This window comes from Marmota flaviventris, chromosome 16, assembly GCF_047511675.1.
Source record: "Marmota flaviventris isolate mMarFla1 chromosome 16, mMarFla1.hap1, whole genome shotgun sequence".
Taxonomy (NCBI): domain Eukaryota; kingdom Metazoa; phylum Chordata; class Mammalia; order Rodentia; family Sciuridae; genus Marmota; species Marmota flaviventris.
The window spans coordinates 71,184,387-71,197,152 of record NC_092513.1 but is presented as its reverse complement, the minus strand read 5'-3'; the positions used below and the strand labels follow the sequence as shown (position 1 = coordinate 71,197,152).

The 12,766-nt window shown below is 46.0% G+C and overlaps 1 protein-coding gene across 1 annotated transcript in view; it reads right to left on the bottom strand.

Annotated features, from left to right (window-relative positions):
• Habp4 (hyaluronan binding protein 4) overlaps window positions 1–11,632 on the bottom strand; it is a 29,472-nt gene extending 17,840 nt beyond the window's left edge. The window contains exons 1-2 of the mRNA XM_027955839.2: window positions 11,209–11,632; window positions 6,376–6,538 (exon numbers count right to left, since the gene is read on the bottom strand). Coding sequence (XP_027811640.2) covers window positions 6,376–6,538; window positions 11,209–11,551 — 506 coding nt within the window. The 5' untranslated portion in view covers window positions 11,552–11,632. The remainder of the gene's footprint in view (window positions 1–6,375; window positions 6,539–11,208) is intronic.
• Between the last annotated feature and the right edge of the window lie 1,134 nt (window positions 11,633–12,766).

The following is a 12,766-nucleotide window of genomic DNA, read 5'->3' as shown; positions in this document are numbered from 1 at the left end:
TGCCGATCTCTGCTTACTGATTTCATCCAGTAAGACAAATGGCCGACTTTACATCATGCCCTCCCAGATCTCCCTCGCCCACAGCCAGTGGGTGACACTTGGCATTGAGAACACTGACCTGCCATAACCCTTCATGCTTCTTGAACTTCCAAGGTCAGCGGAGACCTGTGTGTTAAACCCGATCGTCTCGGTCTGGTTTAACCTCCCTGTGTCATTTCCCTCTGACCTTTCTGGATTCCCTCTCCCAACCTGTCCTTGAAAACATTGTTTCTTTAACATTAGTCACCCAAATGTGGCACCAAGTCCTGCGTTTCTTGGTCCCCCTCCACTTCTCAGTGCAGCCACTTCCAGGTCACACCCCACTGTGAGCATAGAAGCTCCAGAGAGCCACCTCCTCGCCCCCGGCACTCTTTGGCTTAGCCACCGCGTGCCACTCCCTTCCCGCTCACAGCCTCCGTGACTTCACCGATGCCACCGGCCTGTCTCACGTGGGCCTCCCCGATTCCAGGCCACAAGGCCAGCTGCCTCCTGGATATCTCCAGCTGGACATCTCCCGCCCGGCAGAGACATGACCTGTGCTGACCCTGGCTCCTGCCACGGTCCCTAACGCACAGGTAAGAGAACCCATGCCACTCCTCCACTCCCTCCTGCCACCCGCCAACACCCGCCCTCCTCTGCCAGACCTGAGGCTCCCGCAGGAAAGGACCACATCTTTTTTGTTGTTATAAAGATTAATATGTTTTTTTTAATTTTGTTTTTTATTATTAAATGTGGTGTCTTTATTTTTAATTTTTAAATATATTTATTTATTTTTATGTGATGCTGAGGATTGAACCCAGTGCCTCACACACCCAGTGCCTCACATGTGCGAGGAAAGCGCTCTACTGCTGAGCTATAACCCCAGCCCCTATTTTTAACATTTTTATACAATTTTTTTATCTGTTCTTTTTAGTTACACGTGACAGTAGAGTATGTTTTGACATATCATACTTGCATGGAGTACAACTTCCCATTCTTTTTTTAAAATATTCTTTTAGTTATAGATGGACACAATATCTTTATTTATTTACTTATTTTTATATGGTGCTGAGGATGGAACCCAGAACCTCAAACGTGTGAGGCAAGCTCTCTGCCACTGAGCCCCAGCCCAGCCCAGACTCACCATTCTTGTGGTTGGACATGAGTAGAGTTTCATGTCCTGTACGCACAGATGAACACAGGAGAGTGGTGTCCGATTCATTCCCCTGTCTTTCCGGTTCCCATCCCCCCAAGTTTTAAATTTTTAATTAGAATTTTTAAAACATTTAAAGCAACAACGAACTACTTGTCCTGGCATTAAGCAACCTGTTGGTGTTAGTAACCTAAATACCTGCACTAGCAGCCTACTTTCATGGATAAAATATTACATTAAAAAGCCACTAGAAAGGCTGAAGCTCAGTGGTAGAGAGCTTACCTCGGCCCTGGGTTCCATCCTCAGCACCACATAAAAATGAATAAACAAAATAAAGATATTGTGTTCATCTATAACTAAAAAATTAAAATAAAAAAAGCCATTAGAGCCAGGTGCAGTGGCCCACACCTCAGGAAGCTGAAGCGGTAGGATCGCAAGTTCAAAGCCAGCCACAGCAACTTAGCAAGATCCTGTCTCAAAAAAACAACTAGAATAAAAAACAAATAAATAAAAAGAGCTGGGGATGTGGCTCAGTGGTTAAGCAACCCTGGGTTCAATCCCCATACCAAAAAAAATAAAATAAAAGTCACTATATGGTAGTGGGTAAAATAAACAAAACTCACAATTTTCCTTACTCAAAAAGAAGAAGAAACACAGAAGTATCAACTGTTACTTTTATGCCAATCTCTCACAAGAAACAGGATCCTGCATCTAACTCTCTACGTTGGCTTTTGGATCTGCACCTCCCTCACCCCAAGCCGAATCTTAAATAGAAATCTTTATAAAACCTGATTCTAAACTACAGTCAGTGTCTCAAGAAGGGTTCTAAAACAGTAACAAAAGAAAGTAAAAGTGAATCCTTAGCCAGGAAGTTCAACAAGCCAATAAAAAGAAAAAAGTCTACCCCCAAATTAAGAGGAGACGAAGAGCAAAAGCATATATGGAGAGCATATGGTGGAATCGGGTCTGACTCACAGACATCCACATACCATACCAGCACCCCAAACCCTTTAAAATAAGAGTGATCGAGCCAGGTGCAGTGCGCACGCCTATAATCCAAACTGCTCGGGAGGCTAAGGCAGGAGAATCACAAGTTCAAAGCAGACTAAGCAATTTAGCGAGATCACATCTCTAAATAAAAATATGGAAAAGGGCTGGGGAATATGTTAAAAAAAAAACCTGGATTATCTCAGTTATTTTGTTACAGTAAGGGAAGGCTGGCTAACACACCTAATGAGACATGAGTACCAGTTTTACAGATAAAGAGACTGAAGTTCATGGAGGGTGAATGATCAGTTAGTGTTTAATGGGCACAGGGGTTCAGTATGGAAGGTGGAAAAGGTCTGGAATGTACTTAATGCAACAGAATGGGACGTCGGGGTGAATTTTATGGGTATACTGTACCACATCTTTTTTTCTTAAGCTTATTTAGGGGAGGAAAGGTAGTTAAACATCTGAGTAGTGGCTCTTTCACAATTGGAACTGACTTCAAATGACTAGCAGTAAAGGAAAAGTGAAAATATATCCAGACAGTGGCAGACACATTTCTTAATAGTCTATATTCCAAGAGTTCAATTAAGTTTATTTGGAGCCTAAGGAAGAATTCCTACTGCACTGAAACCACAGTTGTACTCCCAGATATTTCGTGTGCCATGTGATGGAGCTCAGCTCAGGCGCTCAGACACACTGGGAGTCAGTCCCAGAACTGCTCAGGGTGTGACTCCCCAGGGGAAATGCGCTGTCTCGGCAGAATAAAACCCGTGCCACCTGCCTCCGGCACACGCACTGCTGAAAATCTGGGTCCTGTTTCCTCATCTACAAATCGAGAGGGCTGACTTTAGATAGACTTTCAAAAATTCTTTTTTTGTTTGTTTGTTTTGTTTTAATATTTTTTCGTTGTTGATGGACCTTTATTTTGTTTATTTATATGTGGTGCTGAGAATTGAACCCAGTGCCTCACACGTGCTAGGCAAACACTGTGCCACTGAGCCACAACTCCAGTCCCAAGGTTCCATAATTCTGTCCAATAAACATGTATCATAGAAATTCCAGGTAATACTAGCTTTCGATATTAAATTAAGAAATCCAACTTTATTACGTTCATGTTTGGAGAAAATGCTGTGAATGCTCTCACATGACTGGTGACGAAATACACTGACAGGCTAGAGGATGGTGATTTGTCACTTTCAACAGCTCTTCCACCGCACACACATTTTATTTGCCGTCACATGACACAACTGTCCCACCTTGTCCACCTTGCACTGAAGCATGAGGTGGGTCCTGACCTGGACACATGACGCGACCTGACAGCCTCTGCTACAGTCCCCACGGGGCCCGACCTCCAGGACTCCATCTAGGGACCTCCTGACGTAGACCCTCAGCTGCTCGCTGGGTCGATGGATTATAAGGCAGAGGCCCGGACACTGAGCAAAGGTCTAAGGCTATGGAAGGGTTATATTACACAGCAAGCACAGAGCAGGGAAAAGTACTGACCAAGAAGAGAAGGCCGATGTGTCAAGAGGAAAAGAAAAAATATGGAATACTCAACGTACATGATTATCATCGTAACATCAAAGTAGATCAGTACATAAGAGAGGAAGTGAGCTGGGGATGTGGCTCAGTGGTAAAGCACTCGCCTGGCATGTGCCAGGCCCTGGATTCGACCCCCAGCACCACGGTGGCAGGAAAATGGGCTAAAGTGCTAGGAGTAATCATATTAGGTGGCAAAATAGGTGGTTTTAATTCTCTTTATAATTTTCTTTTTTTTTTTTCCTGAATTGTCTAAAGTGACTATTTTTGTTAAAGATCTTATGGACTTTTATTAAGCAGAAGAGTATATTTTAAGAAACCAGGGAACATCTTTTCTGATATCACAGGACTTATGAAAAAATTCAAATTTCCTTGAAAGTAAAATGCCCTACATATTCCTAATAGGACACACGAGAAGAAGAACACGCTATTTCCAAGTTCCTGCCAAAAGTGCACAACCTTGTTCCCTGAGAAGCATCAGACAACTGAAGTTTGGGGATGTGCTACACGAAGAACTGGCCCACAATCTTTGAAAATACAAAGTTCATAAAAGATAAAGGAAGACTAGGAACTATTCCAGATTAAAGTCAATGACACACAATGTACACTCCTGGACTAGACCCTGAACCAGAAATATGTTCTCTTTGGCTAAAAGTACCTTGCTAGGAGAATTGGGGAAATTTGAGCAAAGTCTGTAGATTACATGATTTAGGGCATTAGATAACAGTACTCATGTATCAATGCTAATGAGTTTGATAACTGTACCATGTGTTTTGGTTTGTTTTTGCAGTGCTGAGTCTAGAGCCCAGGGTCCCATGCATGCTAGGCAAGTGCTCTACCACTGAGCCACATCTTCAGCCTCTATGACATTTTTTAGGAAATATACATAATTTAGGGACAAAGGGTCAATAATATGCCTTTCTCTCAAATGACAAAGGAAAAAAGTGTGTGTGTCTGTGTGTATGCGTGCGCATATCAATGGGCAGAGAAAGAATGAATGTGGTAAAAAGTTAATATTTGGAAATCTAGATGAAGGGCATATGGGAACTGTTCGTATAATTCTTGCAACTTTTCTGTAAATCTGAAAATATTTTAAAAGAAAGAATCCACGCTCCCATGTCCCACTTTACTAGCTCACTTAGGCATCTTTTCAGGTCATACATAGAGATTTACTTTATCCTTTTTAAAGGCTGCATGCTCTTACCACCGAAAAGGAGGCAGCAAACAGGTTTGTGCATTTGAACTATAATTTCCTTATTTCCACAGAATAAATCTCTGACGTGAGGGGGAAAACAATAAATGTTTCAAAAATTAAGTAGCCCAAGAGGTTTTTCATAGACAAGAAGACTGTGGCCATTACACAGCAAATTTGAGTTATCAGCAAAAATAAAAAAGGTCTCAAATCAAGCCTTTCTGTCACTCTCTCCAGCCTGGTGGCCTCCACTGTCTCGCAGTGGCCACACCTGTAATCCCAGCGGTTGGGAAGGCTGAGGCAGGAGGATCTTGAATTCAGAGCCAGCCTCAGCAACTTAGCAAGGCCTTAAGCAACTCAGCAAGACCCTATCTCTATATAAAAAATAAAAAGGGTTGGGGATGTGGTCAGTAGTAAAACACTCTTGGGTTCAAACCTCAGTACAAAAAATAATTAAAAATTTAGGGAAAAAGACTGCATCTGAACTGAATAGATACGGGCTTTTTTCCTTGACATTATTCTCTAAAAAATACAGCATAACTATTTACATTTTATTGGACATTATGGGTAATCTAGAGCTGATTTAAAGTATACAAGGGGATGTGTGTAGATTCTCTGCATATACTTTAATAAAAGCAACCTTACTGTCTAGAGATTTTGGTGTCCTTGGGGATCCAGGAGCCAATCTCTGGGAGATACTGACAGATGAGTATATTTCCCTTTAAATGTGATTCACTGGTTTTCTCTGTTTTAACCTAAACTCTGTTAGGCACTTTAGGCAGCAAGCATCCACCTTACCAGGACCAAGAGCAAGACTTACATAACTGCCACTCTGTACAGGTGGGGCTCGGACGCCTGTGTGCTGCCATCCTCAGGAATGACCCAAGAGTGCACCAGCCTGTGACCACCTTCTACCTCAGAGTGCTCCCAAGAGAAGATACGGGGTCAGAGATCAGTATTACATGTCATATCAGGTTTTCCTTCAAACTTCATCACGAAAGCCTGTTGACTGCCCAGGGAGCTAGGAATTTGCTTAAATCTGTTTAGCAATGATAAATCAAAATCGTAATTATACCCCTAGCTCCAAATCAGCTCCCGAGCCTAGAACTGTAAAAGAAATTTTAACCAGTTCAACACACTCCCATGTAATTTCATAAGAGTGTTTTTCATAGTTACCAAAACCAGTTTCTGGGGGTGGGGGTTATGCTGGGATTGACCCCAGGACGTCGTTCATGCTAGGCCATTATTCTACCACTGAGCCACCTCCCCAGCCAGCCATTCCCTTTCCAGTAACTGGCCCATCATTTCCTGAACAATGATATAAGGTCATCTGTGAGACCCATGGGAGATCCCCCACGTGTCACCTGATCGGATTCAGTTGCATTGACAAAATAACCCCAGGATCGCCACCACAGAAAGGCCAAGGCTGGACGTTTCCTGAAGGCCCTTCCAGTCCCCACTCTGGGAGGGCTGCAGTACGTACTTTTCATCTGTAAACTTCTCGGCTGTGAAGTCCGCCTGCCTCTCGGTCTCATAGGGTCGATATTCTCTGTAGGGCCTCCGCTCTGCTCTATCAAGTGTCACCTCTGTCCCCCGGCTGTCGTTCCATCCTTGCTGCTCCCCTCTCCTCGGAGCTCGCTTCTGGCCTGCAGCAGAAAATCAAGGTGCACAGTTGAACACAGCGCCCACCACAGCGCCTGCGCGGGAAGTGCAACAGGTACTTCTCATTTTCCTAGAAATCAAAGTCACCCCAAAGTCCTGCAAGCCTGGGAAATTTCTATGAACAAAAGGTGCTGATAACCACCGCCTAGAGTGGAGCCCATTAGGGGTTGAACCCAGGGCAACTTCACCACTGAGCCACACCACCAGCCCTTTGGTTCTTTATTTGGAGATAGGTTCTTGCTAAGTTGCCCACGTTATGCTGGTGATTCTCCTGCCTCAGCCTCCCAAGGGGGTGGGATTACAGATGAGCACCTCTGCACCTGGAGACGCTACTACTGTTTGATAAAACTTTACTACTGCTATGAATCATGCTTCCCCTTGTATTCTAGAAAGTATTAGATAAATAAACCACACAAGCCTCCTTATAATAATAGGCATCTCACAGCAACTCTGACACAGCTACTGCTTTGCTTCACTAAATAAACTATATTTCATAAAATCAGCTTTACCAAAACATGATCATAAGCCCCATCCAAAATATTATAGGGGAAATATACTACATTCCAGATTGTACTTTCAGATTTCCAACTGCACATAGCCAAGGGCAACTACGGTTAATCACAGGCTACTAAGATTTTCATTTTTGCATACTTTGGAGTGTTTTCAAAATGAAAACAGATTTTTCTGCTGACAGGATTTATACAGTTGCCACCACAGCTCTCAAGTATGAGCCCATCTGGTATTTTATCACTCAGGAGCCAGAGAGTTCTCAGAGGGCATCCCTTCTGTGCACTCAAAGTCCAGCTGGCCCTGGGGCAGGGACAGGATACTGGGGCAGCTCTTATCTTTTCCTCTCTTTCCTCTCCCTTTCTTACCCTCCTCTGGTTTTGATACTTTAAAATTTTTAACCAAAGTCTGTATTTGAAGCCACCTAATACTTGGTAAACACGTTGTGGAGAACTTTGTCACATCGTAGACCACTTTCCAGAATGATTATCTGCTGTGGCATGCATTCAAAAGATCTTCTCTCGGGCTGGGGATGTAGCTCAGTTGGTAGAGTGCTTGCCTTGCATATACAAGGCCCTGGGTTCGATCCCCAGCACCACCACAGGGGGGAAAAAAAAAAAACACTTAAAAAACAAAAAAAAAACAAAAGGTCTTCTCTCAAACACGATGTACAATTTGTATTATGGTGACTTCGATTTTTCTTGGTAGAAATTACTCTTCACATTGATTCTATAGCCATTAAATATTATTCAAATTAATGGGTGTATTTTAACTGAATTCTCATCCCACTTAGATACACACTATAATTCTTGAGAAATATATGCATACACATATTGCATTTTCCACTAACATTCCCTACCTAAATTTTATGGTCTAGACACAAGTAAATATTATCAGATCTTATTTAAAGCAAAAATCATGTCTGTGACATCAGTAACACAAAACTGTGCCACTTACTACTTTTTTGGTACCAAGGATTGAACCCAGGAGCATTTAACCAATGAGCCACATCTAGCCACCGCCCCCCCCCCAACTTTTGGTATTTTATTTAGAGACAGGGTCTTGCTGAGTTGCTTAGGGCCTCGCTAAGTTGCTGGGGCTGGCTTTGAACTCATGATCCTCCTGTCTCAGCCTCCCAGAAGTGCCACCACACCCAGCACATCTTACTACTTTATTTTTCTTAAGTGTAAAAAGTTGCATGACAGATCTAAGTCTAATCAGCTATGGTTTCAATATCCTATTACTAGAAATAATGAATCCAATTTGCATTCTGTAGTGAGGTCACAATCTAAGCTTGTGACATGGTTAGGATATGGGAAAGACGCTATCATAAACAGAGCATTAAGCTTTTATTGCAGGAACATACATTATCAAGAGATCAAAATTAGAACAACCTTTTGAAATTTAAGGGAGAAATTGTCATTATGAATATCAACTAACAAATCGAAATGTAAAAGGTCTACCCAGGACCTGACAGACCTCAGCACATTTGTCAACAGCAATACTTTCCCCTAATTTGTTTTAGTTCAGCTTCAGATTCCCTATTTGTAACCTGTAGTTTAAAATAAAAAAAGGGGCTGGGGTTGTGGCTCAGTGGTAGAGCACTTGCCTGGTGTATGTGAGGCCCTGGGTTCAAGTCTCAGCACCCCATAAATATAAAATAATGGTCCATTTACAGCTGAAATAAATTTTATAAAAGAAAGAAAGGAAGAAAAACATCTCCCATCCAACTACAGAAGCATGTGGGTGTTTATTCCACCTACTTTCCACTTTCTCTAAGTTATTTTTTAACTATATCAATAAAATTTGGACTCCACCATCTAAAACTTAAAATATTACATTTATTACACATTTTATGATAGTCTCTTCCAACATTTCTGGATATAAATTGAAACTGTTCAATACAATTGGTTACTTAATAAGATAGGATAATTTACCAATACCCTGAAAACATTCCATTCTCCCTCCAAAATGCAAAGAGGAAAAGATAACCAGCAAACATTTTTTCCCTACCACTTCGTTCTAAGGGATCAAGAGTGCAACTGCACCTCGCTTGTCTTTCTGTGCTGGATCAGCAGCTTCAAGTAGGTACTGCAAACACTGCAATTCACCAGCCCTTTCCAATAAAAGGCTGGCACATGCACTTTGATTACTTATGTAAACCCAAGCCCACAGGAGAAACAGACCACAGTGAAATTTACATTAAGATTTACTATAAAATAAAGTTGAGCTTTGGCTCAAAGACCATTTTGAAAGGCTAGGAAAAAGCAAAGCTTAAACAGCCTCTTGCAATTCAAGAACAAATCTACTGGGCAAGGTATAGCCCAAGGGGTTATGCACATCACTAGACAGTCCAGGATACAAAAACCCAATGTTTCTCTAGGACAAATCTTACAACTTTCACAATTTTTTGAGATTAATAAATGTTTCTATTACATGTCAAACCTGTTTGATATTTACACTAAGCATTCCACCTGTAACATTCAAACAAAATTAAAATGTTGAGGGTAGAAAAGCTCAGTTCCTATTAATAACCAACACTTGAGAGTGGCTAACACCCACTACAAATTTAGTACAGTAACTACATAAATGAAATTAATGAGATGTCTGCTCCTGAAATTACATATTCTTGAAAAATACCTACAATGATAAAATTCCATTCTAACCACAAAGATCTTTAATAAAGAGCTCAAAAGCCAGACTGCCTAGACTGTGAACAACTGACAGGAAAAAGAGCTATAAGCGTGTGTACTAGATTACAATGTCAAGCGAAAGAAGTAGGTTGCAACCCAGTTTCTATCATTTAAGTTTAGAAAAATATAGAAAACACGGTACATTTTTTGCATATAAATTTATGCATATAAATGCACAGCGCTAACAGTAGGAAAAATTGGGGTTTCACTTAACCTCATACATTTTGAGACTTTGAATTTTTCATAATAAAAATACATTTTGAACTTTAAAAGGGCTAAAAATCAATATATTAAAAGCACTAACTGCAGTTTCACACTTCTTTTAGCATATTTTCATTTGTTAAAAAATACATTTAAAAAGCATGATCTTCCTCAATTCTGTTACTCCTATGAATCTAAATGAATTTGAGAAAAACACAGAGCATAATACAAAACGTGCAGTATATTTGGTTTCACTGTTTTGATACGGTCAGACACTGCGGTATCCAACAGCATTTTTTTTTTTTTTACAACTTTCAACATCTTTATTGTACTGACTTGATGATGCTCAAGCACGTTTCTGAACTTAACTTCTCACAAAGGTAAACATCACCTAGTTGCAAGCTCAAAGCCAGTAATTAGACCAGGAGCGTTCTCCTGGGCTGGATGCACAATTGTTATCAGGAATATGCCAATAAAGCTGACTCTAACTCACTTCCAAACACTCTTTCCGCAGGCCCACTACCTTATTTCAGGAGCACGGAGGACACAGGTGGAGGCCCGCCAACCCAGGCCCTGACGCAGTCCAGGTGAGACCTCGGGCTGCGGACAGCACCACGCAAGCCGCGCGTGGCCGCTCCGGTCGCCCAGGGAGCGCACTTGCTCCTTCTGATCCGAAGGTTAAATGCGCTTTCCTTAGAGCAGCCTCGCGTCCACCACGAGTTACACATCCCACCAACACTCCAGGCGGCACTGGAAGACGGCACCGGCGGCACCTGGACCACCACAAGAGCACCGGCAGAGGCGCAGAGCGCGCGGAGGCCGGGCCCCCTCCGTCACAGAGCCGAGCCCCGCCACCGCGCGGCTCCCGTTCCATCCGCGAGGCCGGCGGCGCCCCCTCCTTCCCATCAGGCTTCTCCGCCGCTCCCGACCCGCAACCCGCAGCGGCTGGGCGGAGGGCGGCGGAGGTCCTGTCGGCTCCAGCCCGCGGAGCGCCCGGTGCTCGCCCAACGCGCCCCAGCAACTTGGCCGGAGTTGCGCAGGCCCAGCTGCAGGATCCGCAGACCCTCTCCGCTCAGGGTCCGGAGAGCGCAGGAGGGACGTGAGCCCGACCCCTCGCCCAGCCTGCCGGCCCCGCGACCCTCACTCCTGCCCAGCTCCGCCCGAGCCCCTTCCCCAGGGAACCCGTCTCACAGCGAGGCGATGACCCCTCACTCTCCTTCCTCCCTCGAGCGCCGGGCCGGGCGGACGCCTACCGGGCTGCTGCGGGCCACCTCCGGGACTGTCCGGCGGCGCTCCAGCGAGGCTCTTGCGCTCCTTCTGCGACTCCCTGCGACCGCCCGCGCCGGGCCTGTGACCCGAGGCCCCAGCCGGGCTCTTTCCCCCGCGGCCACCGGCGGCCGCCGCCGCCGCCTCGTCGCGCTTCCTGCGCTGCAGCTGCTGCTGGCGCCGGCGCTCGGCCTCGCGCAGGATGTCGAACGGGTCCGACTCGTCGTCCAGCAGCTGATGGAAGCGGTTGGCTACTACGCAGCCGAAGCTCTCTTGCATCGCGGCGCAGCCGGCGGCCGCAGCCACAGGACTCCCCAGGGCGCCCTTCATGCCGCCGCGGCACTGCGGCCCGCCGCGGGCAGCCCACGCGCGCGAGTCTCAGCGAAGCTTGCGGCGAGGACCCATCCCGCTGCTGCCACCGCCCTCCCTGCCCTGCCCTGCCCTGCCCTAACCTACCCGGCCCGGCCCGGCCCGGCCCTCCGGGCCCCCGCCCGGCGTTGCCGCGGCCCGCCCCGCCCCACCGCCCTCCGACAACCAATCAGCGCGCGAAGACACGCCCCCTTCCCTATCCAGTGAGCCCTGACGCCCAATCACCGGCCGGCGGCTGTCGCGTCACGCGACCTCTATGTCCCGCCCCCTCAGACTCGGAAGGGGGCGGGGCCAGGGGCGGAGCTACTAGGGAGACCCGGGGCCGCGGTGCCGGCGGTTCGGACGTCGAGCGGTCACCGCTACGCGTTGCCTCCGGGACTGGCTCCGCGCTCATTACCAGCCACACGTCGTTGAAGGTGGCTATTCCTTTAGCCGTTTGGGGGCTAGGTATTGAACTCGTACTGTGCGCCAGGTATTGTGTCGGGGGGGATCCCACTCCGTGTTTTCCCGGACCTCAGGCTGGAGAGGGAAAGAAGGTGCGCTGGAGAGGAGGCACGGTTCTTCACGGCGCAAGGACCTGGCCTGCAGGAGGCCTTCCCCTAGGAAGTGACGGTTAAGCTGAGAGTGACAGTTAGGGGCCGGAGGGAGGCCAGTGCGGACGGCGGCGGAGCGCGGCCGCGCTGGCCCAGTGTTTGGACAGGGCCTTACCTGCTCCCTTGTCGGAGCGTGGGAAGCTAGTGGGAAGCAGGAGCCCATTTGCGTTTGAAAAGGCCTCTAATGTGAAGGAATCCCACTGGAGGAAGGGGTCAAATGGATGCAGGGAGGCCAGCAGAAGATGGTTGCTGAAGTCCGGGGAAGAAGTGACGATAACAACTCGGACTAGGGTGATGGCAGCGTAAGTGAAGAGAGTGAGTGGACTCAAGAGCTGTCCGGGAGGTTCTATCAGCCGGCCCTGGCGTCGCGCCTACGTGTATGGGCGATGGAGAAGAAGGAACCGGGAAGGAGGGCTATTTTTCTGACTTGGGCCTTGGAATAGGAGTACTAGTCACAAAGAAAGCGAACACTGGAAGAGAAAATCGTGAGTTCAGTCCTGGCCATGTTGAGGTTTGTGTGTGTGTGTGTGTGTGTGTGTGTGTGTGTTTTGAAATATTCAGTTAAGTCCTGGAGCTCAGAATG